Consider the following 13,894-nt stretch of genomic DNA (forward strand, 5'->3'; position numbering starts at 1 on the left):
AAAAGAGGGGAAAGTTGGTGTTGCCATTGGACGGCCTGCTGTCATCCTGATATGTAACATTTAAGACGTGATAGAAGAGTGACTAAGATTTAGGGTGCTGAGGATGCTGATGAGTTTGTTGTGCTTGACCATGTCAAAGGCCTTGGACAAATCTAAAAATGTGGCAGATATAAATTGTCCATTTTTTCTATAGTGGTACATTGTGTTTATCAAGGGGCATGAGGGCTGTAGTAGTGTTGTGAGAGGGGCAGAAACCATGTTGAGTGTTTGATAATGGCTTGTGTATGTGAAGGTAGGCCATTAATTGGGTGTGTATAGTCCTTTCTAGTATTTTAGATAAGGGGGACAGGATAACAATTTGCCTATAATTAGTAAGTTTGGTTGAGTTACCTCCCCTGTGTAAAGGTATAATGCGGGAGATTTTCCAAATAGCTGGAACTAGGCTCTCTTATAATGATCTGATTATGAGTATGGCTACTGGATATGCTATAGCATCTGCTGTGGTTTGCAGAAATTCTGCCGGGTGGTTATCGTCGGCCAATGGGGTGGGTTTCAGTTTTTTAGTAGTTCTTTAGTAATATCTTTATGAAACACTAAATTTAAGGGATTACATGAAAGTGCCTGTAACTCTGAGATTTGTCTGGCTGATATCACTGCCACTAAGAAAATTGTTTTCAAAGTAAGGAATTTTAGATCTGCTGAGATAGCAGGTTCAAATGGTGCCTGAGACAGGACATTTCAAACTAGGTGAAGACCCAAAAAAAAAAGGTCTTTAGTCTTTAATGCGGAACATCACAGTTCCGCATTAAAGACAAGTAGCTCCATGTTTGTCGATTTTTGATTGGCCCGTATCCTGGTATATGAGCCAATCAAAAACTTGCACAGCAGACCCTCTTCTGTTCAATGCAGAACATCAAGCAGTTCCACACTGAACAGAGCTCCGTTTTTCGATTTTTTGATTTTCTCGTATACCGGTATACTACCCAATCGAAAACTCGCACAGTAGACCCTCTTCTGTTCAGTGCAGAACATCAAGCAGTTCTGCATTGAACAGAGCTCTGTTTTGCAATTTTTTCATTGGCTGGTATACCAGTATATGGGCCAATCAAAAAAAAAAAAACAAAGTGGAGGCTGTTTTGCTGGGACTGTAACCGGCAGTGCAGAACTCGGGATCAGACTGCCAGTCCCAGGACAATCCCGCTGAAATAGGGATGTCTGGTTTTTGAAAATTCTGCGATTTGCCCGGGTTTTTGAAAAACCCAGGCAAATCACAGAATTTTCAAAAAACTCCCGGACAGGAGCCCAAAAAGAGGATGTGTCCACGGAAACCCGGATGTATGGTAACCCTAATCCAACATCCATGGAGTATGTACTAGCAGAGGCTATAGGTAGGGGAACCATGTCTATCAAGGCCAAAAAAGGGGCAATGATCACCCTGGCCTTGCACTGTCTTGCTTTCTATATACATTTGTTCATTAGGGGTAAAGGTGGAAAGGCACACAGGAGGCCTGGGGATCAACTGTGGACCACAGCATCTCTCAGGGACTATCCCTGTGGAAGGATCAGAGCAAAATATCAGCTACATTTTGTTATTTAGACAGGATGCAAAGAGGTCACAGCAAGATTGGCCCCAGTGACTGAAAATTACTTGTGTCACTGTAGGACTGAGATACCACTCATGAGGCATCAAAACTGTCCTGCTCAATTTTTCTGCGAGCACACTGGAGAATCCTGGGATGTGCACTACCATTAGAAAGCATTGCAAAGACATCACCACTCACCAGATTCTCATGGCCTCTCGACATAGAGGATGAGAATGGGTTCTTCCTTGTTTGTTGATGTACAGTTTCTCTGTCATGCTGTCCAGCTGTATGGAGATCACACCCTTAGGGAAAAGGTCCTGACTGACCTCTAGTGATGTCCATGTACCTTGGGCCATTCTCCCTTTGAAATCCCGTCCCCTCACCCTGGAAGATGTGTGTCTGTGGTTACTTTTGCAGTCAATAATTCTTCCTGGAATGGGCAGCCCTCAGTCACAGATGAGGGTGTTATCCACCAGGCAATGTTGTTTGCAGATCTAAGTAATTTGAATTTTGAATGACAAGCATGAATGGACTGAGACAACTGTACTGCTAAAGTCCACTGCAGCACTGTCATAAAGTATCTGCTTAAGGGGATTGTTAATATTGTGGACGCCATGAGATCTAAGAGATGCAGAACTATACTCACTGGTGGTGATGAGTGATGCAGTACATGAAAAACTGTAAGGCAAAGTGACAGAACTCTGGAGTGGGGAAGTTTGGCTATTTGTAGCTTGTTGTCTAGGTGGCTTCCTAGGAACTCTATTCTGTGTTGGAGTTATTTGATATTTTGGTAGGTTTACAGATATTCCTAAGTCCAGAAGCAACTGTAGTACGTGCATTAGTAACAGATGGTCATTGGGGAGCCAGTCATCAAGGTACGGGAAGTCCTGTATCCCCAGTAGGCACAGGTGCACTGCTACTACTGCCATTATCTTGGTGAACACCCTGAGGGCTGTCCTGAGACTAATGGCAGTGTCCAGAATCTGTACTGATTGGCTCTCTGCTGGAAGGTGAGAAATCTCTTGCTTTGAAATTTTGATGTGACAGCAGACATCCTGGAGATCTATGAAGCACATCCAATCATCGTTCCTCATTAGAGGGTAAATGGACTATACTGTGATCATACATAACTTTGTCTGTCTCACAACCTGATTTAGGTGGCTGAGATCAAAAATACTTCTGAGGTCCCCAGTCTTTTTTGGTACTAAAAGGAACCTGGAATAGATTCTGGATTCTATCTGGTTATGAGGGGCCAGCTGGATGACTCTGGATGTCTGGGTGTAACATCAGTGACTTTCTTCTTTTCTTGAGGTGGGAAGAAAGGGGGGATTGAATAGCTTCTGGATATTATTTTTAACACCCAAGAATCTGAAGTTAATCTGTGCCAGGCTTGAGGGTGCAGAGATAGGTATCCCCTGACTGCCTCCAGAGTTCAGCAGTCAGGCAACCATTCAGAAGCACTGAAAGGCATTTTTAGAAAATGGACCATGAAAGTCTTGGTTATACAGTCCCCCTCTGCCTTTTGGGTTTTGTCTATTAAAATTGCCTCCCCCTCTGCTATGATGAGGGCTGTCACCTTGGGAGTCACAGAAAGTACTCTGTGATTTGTGAACCACATACTCCCCAACCTCTGGTTCCTAGAGCAAGTCCTTTGCAAGGTGGAAAAGCATATTCCCACTGCAGAGAAAGTCTTTCCATTTTGTGGGCTCCCGGTAAGTGAATCCTTGACTTTTGCTCCAAATAAGGTGGAACTATCATAAGGGGGATTAACAAAGAATGACTTAAAGCTTTCCACAAAGTTACAAAGCCGCATGCAGGCATGGTGACACATGGTAATACCAGTGCCTGCTGTTCTGATCATACCATCAGCTGCATTAGAGAGGAAACACATGGCCACATTACAGGAGGATTGTAGGGTGAAGTGCTGGGAGTCTACTGTTTTCTGAACCTCCTACTAGCAACACCCTAAGAGGGACTTGTTGATCTCTTTAGTCAAGTCTCTTGGGAATCTTGTTAAATGAGCTATATAGTTCAACAGTCTAAGGGCAAAAGTCTCTGATGTGTAGGCCCACTTCGCAAATTTGCCCTTCACCCTAGATTCTCTGTTAGGAGAATGAACAGAGGAGCTTTCTTCTGATAACTCTTTCTTGGTGGCTGCTGCCACCAATATAGCATCTACTGGTGGACCCTTACTCCACTGCTTCCTGTCTCTGTTGGTGCAGACAATATTCTATCAGGGTCCTTCCTGGATATTATTTTTAACACCCAAGACTGCCTCCAGAGTTCAGCAGTCAGGCAACCATTCAGAAGCACTGAAAGGCATTTTTAGAAAATGGACCATGAAAGTCTTGGTTATACAGTCAGAAAGTACTCTGTGATTTGTGAACCACATACTCGATAAGTGGATCAATAGGAGGTACCACCCAGGATGATATTTGCCTGAAACCAAAAACTTCTAAGAATACTAACTCATCTGGTGAAGGGTCTTGGGAAGACCAACCTCCTTCTCTGCTTCATTACTTGTAGAATACCACTGAATGTGGCATCTTCAGAGAGGGAGTGAAGGGAACCCTCCCTCCCTCTCTCCTTACTCTAAGTCAGTATATTTAGTGAAAGAATCTTGGGTAGCGTCTAGATGCTTCTGTTTGCATATTCTTTTTCTGCGGGCACCTTCTGGGAGAACAGTTGAGAGGTCAGAATCAAACAGGGAACTGATGAATCAAACTTACTCAGAAGACTTTGGTACCAGCTGTCCCTGTCTGACAGGATCAAGAGGAGAAGAAACAGACTGCCATTGTGGTTTGTGTGGAACCAAACTGGTTAAAGATATCTTGTCTTTAGTATCTGCCAATTCCCCTTCAAAGGTCTTGAAGGCTGAGGCTGCCACCATCACAGAGGACTCCCTCCATTCTGAAAATGAGAGGAAACCCTCAGCATCACCAACCCCTTGTCCAAAAGCCAGTCTCGGATGCAAGCTATCCAGGGCCAAAGTTCTGAGAAGGAGAGACATCTCCAAGAATCTCTGTCAGTTTACTCACCCAGAAAATCAGCACCAAAGCTTCAGCTCCATGTCTCATCTTGATCCAAAGACATCAGAGTCGAGAGAGAGGGAAACAGTCAAAATCAAAGTCTTAAGCAAATCCAGCACCAACAAAGGTACTTCGGTTCCAGTTAGATCCAATAATACCAAACCCAAAGGGTGAGTCAGTACGCACACCTGGAAGGGAGGGGTAAGTTGCCCAGTACTCTTTACCGTCATAGGGGACAGTACCAGGATAAGCACTTCCTCATCATCCTATCAATTCTTGCAATATCAGTGACTGAGGCCTATAACTCACTGTTCTTGGTGGCACATGGAGATAAGGCCCATGGGGTCATCAGATCTTCAAGGAATCTTGGGATCAGAGCAAACCGAGGTCGCCATTTCCTAGGAATGTTTTTTGGATGTTTTAGAGGGAGACCTGCTCCTTTCCTTCTCTCTCTCTCTCTTTGTCTTCTTTATCTTTTTATTTTTCTCTGCCTTTCTTCTGTCCCTTCAATATAGATTTATCGCTTTTAGAAGGGAAGAAGATGAAGGGATAGTCCATGTCTGTGCTGGAAGAAGCTGCTTTAAAACAAGTTTGTCCTTTCTGGTTTGAAGGTCCCTAGTGCTAAATGTTGCATAAGACTGGCTGTCTACATCAAGGGGCATGACACCAAGGAAATAAACACATTTGGAATGTGAGTCTTGGGTCGTAGTTTGTGCCCACATTCCAAGCATTTTTTTTTTAAATGAACAGACTCTGACACAGCGAAGACCCAAAAGAAAACATTCAAGTACAAAGGTAGATTAGCAATATACAAAATAAATCAATATTTAAACATTTTTAGATAAAGATGATAATACAAAAAAGGCCTAAGGCCTTAATGAAGAAAGTTAGCTAGACAACTCTAGTTAACAAGATTAATCATCTATACTAACTATAAAGAAACCTTTACTACACTAATAAATGTAACAGTGTGACAGAAAAACACTCAAGGTAGGAGAGGAGTAGCAGGAAAAAAAAAGTCTTAACAGTTGTGTTGCATCATTCCTTAACACGACCTTTATTATGATATAGTCTGTGGACTGGGTCACCATTTTGTTTGCAAGTTTTCTCATTTCCTTAGGAATAAATTGCAAAAAACTCAATCTGCAAAATATCAGACTTATTTCCATCAATTTCAGGTTCATTCCATTTTGCTACTTTGAAGAGCTTTTTTATTTTGTATCCTTAAGTAATATCAACTTTTTCAGTGCTGTCATTTTAGTGGCATATTTTATGGTTTGTGAAATGAGCTAAGCTCACTTACTGTTGTTGGTTGCTTTCTTTTTTGGCTTGACTACACACACACACACACACACACACACACACACACACACACACACACACACACACACACACACACACACACACACTTACTGACACTCTAATCATTCCCTTGGCAATTAACCTGTTATTAAATACGGTTTAACAGAACATTTGTTTTTTTAAATTGTACATGTTGAAACAATTCTACATAGCCTTTCACAGAAATACCTGATACTGCTGACTGGTTCCAATTTCAACCTCACACTGAATACCCTCAGAGTGACACACTTCTCATTGATTATATGATTATATACTTTGTACTCTGCACTCCATCAGTTGCAGGTTCTAATCTGAGCACGTAGTTGGGTGCCTACTGTATACAATTCAACTGTTGTAAGTATATTCTTATTAGTATTACATGTCAGGCTGCCTTTTATGCACACTTCCTCTACAGTACTTCTTACCACACCTTGAGAAAAACTTTTCTTTAAACCTACAACCACTAGCTAATGCAAAGATTTGCAACAACAAAATCTAGGTATCAAGAAAGTAGGTTCAGCACCTATCTTGCTAACAGCACACTGGGCCAAGCCATCTTACAATTATATGGTATACTTTGCAGTAGTTAGTGTTGACACTGCAGTCTGTATTGTTTTATCTAGGGTTAAATTAGATTTCAACAATAAGCTTCACGTTATGTTCTCATCACGTATACTGCATACCAACCTGTTTTTCAATCTGTCACTTATCAAACAGAAAATGTTCTTTCAAAAATTTTTGTGTATGTCCTCATCTCTTCTTTAATTTATTTTACAGAACTGTAAGCATCACAAACATAGCAGAGTGATCTGGGTTCAAATGAGTCCATAAAGTATACACGTCTTTAAAGATATAGACTTTTCTGAACAATGACACAGTAACATCTTATTTTGTTGGTTCCCATTTCATGGAGAGGACAGTTGCATGAACATGGCTTTTTTCCCTTGAGCTGGCGTGATCTCAGAGATGATTATTTTCCCACCTTCTCAAGCTGCTTTTTTAAGTCCTTTTGAACCGCTGTTGGTATGAGATAGTTCCAAGCCACTCAACAGAGATAAGGGAATATTTTTTTTCTATTATTAACTTAATTTCCTTAGTCTGTCTGCTTAGCTCAAATATTTAAGCTTATATTAGTAAACCCAGTAAATAGCTGCACTGCATTTTGCAATTTAAGTGGTCCAGTTGTGAGGAGGGCGAGAGTCAGGCTAGTTCTAGGGTTATAATCTCTTTAAAGCAATTGCAGGTTGTTCAGCATCGCAGCCAAGTGTCTTATTTCTCCATCCTTCAACCCTGTTTACCTATACATTCATCCTGCTCTTGTTCTGTTTTTAATGCAAGTGGTGCATCTTTTGCTGTTTGCCCCTTATGATAATTTGATCACATTAATCCCTCCTTTTCCTGTGTTATTGGTTGTTGTTGTCAGTAAGCACAAAAGTATAGTTTTGTGAAGTATCTTCCTTTAAGGTATTTAAATACATTTACCCTGCTATTCATAGGTTCATAGGTAGGTACTAGACTATCGGCCCTAGGGCCCATACAAGCCTAGCCAAAAAATGTACCCTGGCTTTCGCCACCCAAGAAAATTATTTTCCTGTGCCCCTGTCGAGCAGAGCCACAGAAGTGATCCCGGGGTGAATTTCCCATTTCCCATCCAATCATCAAGATTTTTCTTGAAGAGTGCTAATGAGGAGCTCTGTTTGACATAGATAGGTAGTCTGTTCCAGAGTATGGGAAGTCTCTGGGACAGGAATCTATCCCTCCAGCATGTTCTGTTTATTGTGGTGACAAGGTTTAGGTCCCTAGAGCGTGTAGCTTGGAGGGATTGGGATTTGTTTAAGTGGAGCATGTCCAACAGCTCTGGGTTTGACATAGCTTTGTATGTTAGGCAGAGATCGCCCCTGAGTAGGCGATATGCAATGGAGTAAAGCTGTAGTTTTTTGAGACAGTCTGCACAGGGCATCTGTTTGAGGCCAGTAATCCTCTTTGTGAGGTATTTCTGTGGTCTTTCCAGTTGTTGTAGATGTCTTGTGAGGTACATACAAAAAGGGGCATTGTACTCTATAATGGGTCTAATGAGTGATGAGTAGAGGGGAACAATGACCTCTTTTTTTCTGGATGAGAATCCTTTTGTGATGAGATGAGCAACGTAGAAAGATTTCCAGACCACTGTGGCAATGTGATTATCAAAGGAGAGACTACTGGCCACCTGTGTCCCAAGGTATCTTACCACATTTTCAGCATTAAGTAGACTACCAGCTATGTGGTAGTTCATGTGTACAGTGTTTTTACCAAAGGGGATGACAATACACTTTTTGGCATTGAGCTTCAGGCCATGGCTTTGACACCAGGTATCTGTCTCAGTGAGGCCCTTTTGTAGTTTGTCCACATCATTATTCCATACAGCCAGTTAATAGAGTGTCCACTAATCCGATCCATTTTGCTGTTTTAAAATTGTTTGCTCTCTAGTTCCATGTTCTTATTATAAATTTCTCTTTGGTAGTTCCTCGGAGTTTAAGATATTTTCTCATTCACATTGTCCTACCTGCTCATGCTGCATTTAATTTACTCATCTAAACACCCAAGTGCTGGACAGATGGAAGACAACCTGATGGTTTCACCTCTGTTGCCAGCCTTTTATCACAAAGTTTTGTAAGATAGTATACAAACTACCTTATACTCACAAATAATGAACTTATTTATACCTCTCACAGGTGGAATCACTAGTGTTGAATAGATCTAATTAATCACGTCCTGTAAGCTTCACACTCCACCACCACAATCTTTCTCTAATCACACCAACATGTCTTATGCTGAAGCTGTAAATGAATCAGCCCCAAAGCCTCCAAGAAATAAGACTAAATCTCATCAAGAATCAGGCCACTCAAATACTTCATGCAAATCTCCCATAAAGAATCACCCTGAGCAAAAACACTGCAAATTCATCACTTTAAATCACAGCAGTAATAGAAAGGTTTTAGTAATCGATAACTTTATTGCCAGGTACACTAACTCGTCATTCACAAGGTGGATAAGGAGGGTTACTGTGAGTCATCTTTAGAGACCTAGGATATCTGACATTACAAGGGCCCTAAGGAACTTTACTCCTGACAAATATGACTATGAGAAGGTAGTGGCATATGGCAGTGAATGACATAAGACAAAGAAACCCATAGGAATATGCAGAGATATTTCAGAACTTTCCATTCATGTTACAAATGTGGTAAGACACTAGTCCTGAGTGGAAACATGCTTTCACCTTGAATAATGCTTAGAGTCAAAGAAAAGAGAATTTGCTTCAAAAATTCTTTAAGTAACCAGTGTCATTATAGGGGGATCCAGTATGTGAAAACATGGAGTGACATAGTTCAACAGTCCAGCTTGCTTTGTAAAGGATGGCACCTCATTGCAGTGCTTCTGTGCACTGGCTAAAGCCATTGATGCCCTACTAGTGCCTTTTTATAAGGCATATACCAGCTGATGGACATTTCTATGTAACTAACACATCAGTCCCAAAATTGTATCTTACCAAGGTGGCTCTAGTCAGTGCTAGAAGTCTAAACAATAGATCTAAAGGCACACTTGCATTGGAAAATCTCTCTCTACATGGTTATTGAAACTTGGTTTGAATGTAAAAAGAACACTATCTTTATACCTGGGTTTTTGCACTTTTCACACCTTCAACAGTGATAGTGTCTCCATGTTTGCCAAGGAACATATTACCTCCAGGCAGATCGCTAGGGCTCACAGTGGTCTCACTGAACAATAGCTCACTCTAGATAGAATTAATTTTCAGCTAATAGCTTATTACAGAACTTATTTGCCCTTTGATGATACTGTAAGATTCCCCAGTGTTCTAAATCATGTTCTGTTAGTAAAATCTCCCTTACTTTGAATGACTAACTGCATTTCAATAAACTATCATTGTACATATCCATGTGACTCTACTATAGGAGGATTATGGTATTACATGGTGAAGACTCTAACTTGGCAGAGTCTTTAACAGTTTTTATTGAATGGCTTGCTTTTGTTTGATCTTTTTACACTTTGGATTGGATGTTATTTGGGATCATTTGCAGGCACCCTAATGTTTATAGACATCAGATTTCATTTTAAGTTCTGTGATTCTAAAATGTAGACAAACAATCCAGTTATGCTGTACAGATGATGTCAGAAAAAGACCAAAACATGGAATGCCTACAGCTGGTAAGGCTTGGTATTGGCCTGAATGTATCCATAAAGACTTAAAAAGGAAAAAGTCATGCAAATTCAGAAGCCTTGTATCTGTATGTCCTTCAAGATTCATTTGCATATATCCCACGTGCCTCCACTTCACAGTGAAGACTCTAGCTTAGTTTGGTCTTTATTGCAGTATTTACTAACTGTTTTTTTTTTTTTGCATGACCTTTTTATACTTTGGTTTGGATATATTTAGAAAATAGGGTGAGAAATAATTTAACAGAATCAGGTTGTTATAAATAAACTGAATTTTAATGAAATAAAAAGAAAAGCTGTTCTTTTTGGGTCCTGCTTTAACACAATCAGTTTTGCTACAAACAAACTGCATTTTCTATTAAAGAACAAGCAAAGCTCCTTTCTGACCCTTCAGTGATCCATTTTAACTGGTCTTATGTTTATTTTTTATTACTGGAAATCTTGTATTTTCATTGTATATTTTTGGTTTTAGCTGAGACTGAAATCGGGCCAAACTACAAAAAATAATATTTCTGCAAAATTAGTAATGGACTTTTCCAAGTTAAACTACTATAGACTCCATCAAAGCCAATGTCAATACATTACAGGAAGCTTTATACTTGGCCTAGGTTTTATACATAACATAGGGAATAACACAATAAATGTCAGGTTGGTGAGCTGCAAAGGTGAATTCTTACTATGAAGAGCCATGAATAGAAGTTTTTTTTAAATCTCTCGTACATGAAATAAAGTTATCACTAGAGAAAGCATGCCTTGAGTTTAAGGGATATTACTTTTACATGCCCCGTAATCACATTCACAACACTGAAGTGGATGATATTCCATGATGAAGGAATCAAGCCTTGGATTACGCACAGTTCATGCCTACATTCCAAGAATCTAAATCCCAGTATCCAAACTATTTCTACAGGAATAAATGTTAACGTCTTCAGAATTTGTCTGGTCAACCAAAATGCAAAAAAAAAAAAAAAAATTCAATCCATTTCCATCATTTCAGTAAAACTGCTTACCTGTACAGCAACTACAGAAAGAACTTCCACTGATATTCTATTGAATTCGTCAAAACAGCCCCAAGCTCCAGTCTGTGCAAGGCCTTTATAAATATTCCCACAGGACTGTAACATAAAAGGTGCAATACAGGAATTACAAGTTAATCAAGTTTAAAAGGGAAAAAAATAATCATTTTTCACAGTCAGCATTGAATGTTCACAGTGATGGATTGATATATACTTTCAAACTTAGGAAAAGCAATAAAGCAGCACACACTCATATAAACATCATTGTTTTTTTTTTTAAAGAAGTGTTTTAACCTGATCATGCATGCACTCAAAACATACAGAAATGTGAAAAATACATATGTATACATGTATATATGTGTGCATACTTTTTATCTATATATATTAAAGTTATTAAATTGCATATATATATATATATAATAAAATACTGTATATATATATATATATATATATATATATATATATTTACACTCAAATACACACACATGGGTTAATGGTCTTTCAATGTAATACACAGTCACTGCGGCATGATCAACTAAGAAAAAAATTACAATTACCCAACTCACAAGCAAAATTATAAAAATGTCTTTCAGTGCAAGAACAGATTTAAAATGCAAGTTAAAATAATGCGCTTGCAAGGGTTCCCCTGCATCATTTAGTGTAGTAACTCAGAGACTGCATAACATTGGTGGAAGAAAAAGAAAATCCTAACCCATTCTTCTTTGATCGTACTACTGAAAAAGACAAGACCTTCTGAAAAACTAATCACAAGAAACAACAATTTTACTGTAGTTATTACTGTAGTTATTTTTCTTCTAATTGCTTATATTAGAATAAACATTAGAAAAAATGCTTTCAAAAAGGTGCAAACTACCCTGCACTTTCCTCCATCCTGGCATCTACAAATATACAAATGCCAAAACTACACAGCAGAACGGATAAATCAAAGCTTCCTCATCCCACTGCAGTGATCTTATTACTTTAAATACTCCTGTTTCAACTATATAGTGATCTGATGCAATGCAACATCTGATCAATTATATTAATGAGAAATCGCTCAATGTAATTTTACTAACTTCTGGGGTGATAACAGTAAAGATGTGGATTTATGGATTTGCTACTGAAAGTGCAAGTCATGTTATTATAAGTAAAGCATTCCTGCAAAAGTAAATGCAGCAGGTGTCCAGGCAAGCAATAGCATGGTACCAGCTGTTACTGCTCTGATTCAGGGTAAAAGTGCCTTCTGGTATCCATGTGCATAGTCGCTCTGGTTTGACATTAACTCAGCATGTGTAATGAAACACACTATGTCTCTGAATAATTCATTATGCTAAGATTAGATATGTCTCTTCTTGAGGAGAGTGCAATGCTTAGAAGATTCTAATTCCAGTCTGGGACACTGCTTATATTTTGGTTTGGGAGATCTTATGACTGGAGACTCTTCCATAATGACCGTAAGGGAGATAGTCCAGGAGAAAACCATAAAATAGGGTCAGCTATGCACCAAAAGGTGTACAAAGTAATGAAGGAAGGTATGTGCAAGTGTTTAAAATTTGTACTTGTAGAAAAGTGGGCAAGGGACGTAAATGCAGACTTTCAGTTGCGTCAGTGGAATTATAACATTCTGAAATGAATTATGGATTCTACAGTACCACGGTCATGGAAGTCTGTAAAGTAAAATTCTGCTGGGAACCTACCATATATTTTATATATATATATATATATATATATATATATATATATATATATTCAAGTAGATTTGGGATATCCTACCATCAAGGTAGCGCGTGGTTGACCCAAATTCCAGAGCTTCAATCTCCCCCTGAAATTTGGTTGATGTCCTCTTACAAAGTGTAAAGACATTAGCTGTATAAAGAATGTTTACCAATGCCATGTTTAGATCTTTCTTCCACCCAAAATAGTCAAGGAAAAGACCTCAGTGCTAGAGCCTGAGTGGACAAGGTGGGTACAGTATTAACTGTTGTACATCCACCCCAAATGACCCCAATCCCACTTTTCAGGTAGCAGCCAAAGAAAGTGTTGGGATCCAATGCAGAAATGATAAAGACATTATCTAATAGGAACTAGGGAGCCACCCCATCCCATAGGAAACTAGAAATTAGGACAGAAAGAGAGGAGTAGGAAGGGTATGTGGACTGCAACACTGAATCTATTCCAACATCTACATATTTGTTAAGTACTATATCACTCACATGTATTCAATACAGCAGTCCTCAATTTGGGAAGATTCCCAAATCATAATGTCTCAGGGAAAGAATGAAGGTTATTTGGATACAAGTTCTTGCAGGATAGTGAAAGCAAACCCAGTCCTTGCTCTAAAGGCTACCCCTTGGCTGTAGTGTTTGGAGAGGGTGTGCAGAGATGACCAAGTAGTTGCTTCAAGGAATGCTCCTAAGGAAGGATGTGGTGGCAGCAGTAGCTGTAAAAAAGTGGGCCAGAGTCTGTCCTAGCATAAGCCTCTGAGTCTTTCCTAGCATAAGCCTCTGAGTCTGTCCTTGCATAAGTTTCTGAATCTGTGCCAGCATACGCCTGCTACAATTTTAAGTAAAATCTCAGCAGTCTGGTCATACCAAGGGGTCCCTTTTGTCTGAATTTTGTGGCTTTGGAAAGAAAACCAGGTAGCTGAATAGCCCGATTCAGGCTAATTTCAGATTTCACTTTAGGCATGAAGAGAAACTTTGTCCTGAAAAAA

General features: G+C 39.5%; 1 protein-coding gene across 1 annotated transcript in view; it reads right to left on the reverse strand.

Annotated features, from left to right (window-relative positions):
• The window catches only part of DNAH9 (dynein axonemal heavy chain 9), a 3,419,770-nt gene that overhangs the window by 1,964,886 nt on the left and 1,440,990 nt on the right, over positions 1 to 13,894 (reverse strand). Inside the window, exon 28 of the mRNA XM_044069722.1 lies at positions 11,176 to 11,280. Coding sequence (XP_043925657.1) covers positions 11,176 to 11,280 — 105 coding nt within the window. The remainder of the gene's footprint in view (positions 1 to 11,175; positions 11,281 to 13,894) is intronic.

This window comes from Protopterus annectens, chromosome 4.part0, assembly GCF_019279795.1.
Source record: "Protopterus annectens isolate FY-2018-M chromosome 4.part0, PAN1.0, whole genome shotgun sequence".
In the NCBI taxonomy this organism is placed as follows: Eukaryota; Metazoa; Chordata; order Ceratodontiformes; family Protopteridae; genus Protopterus; species Protopterus annectens.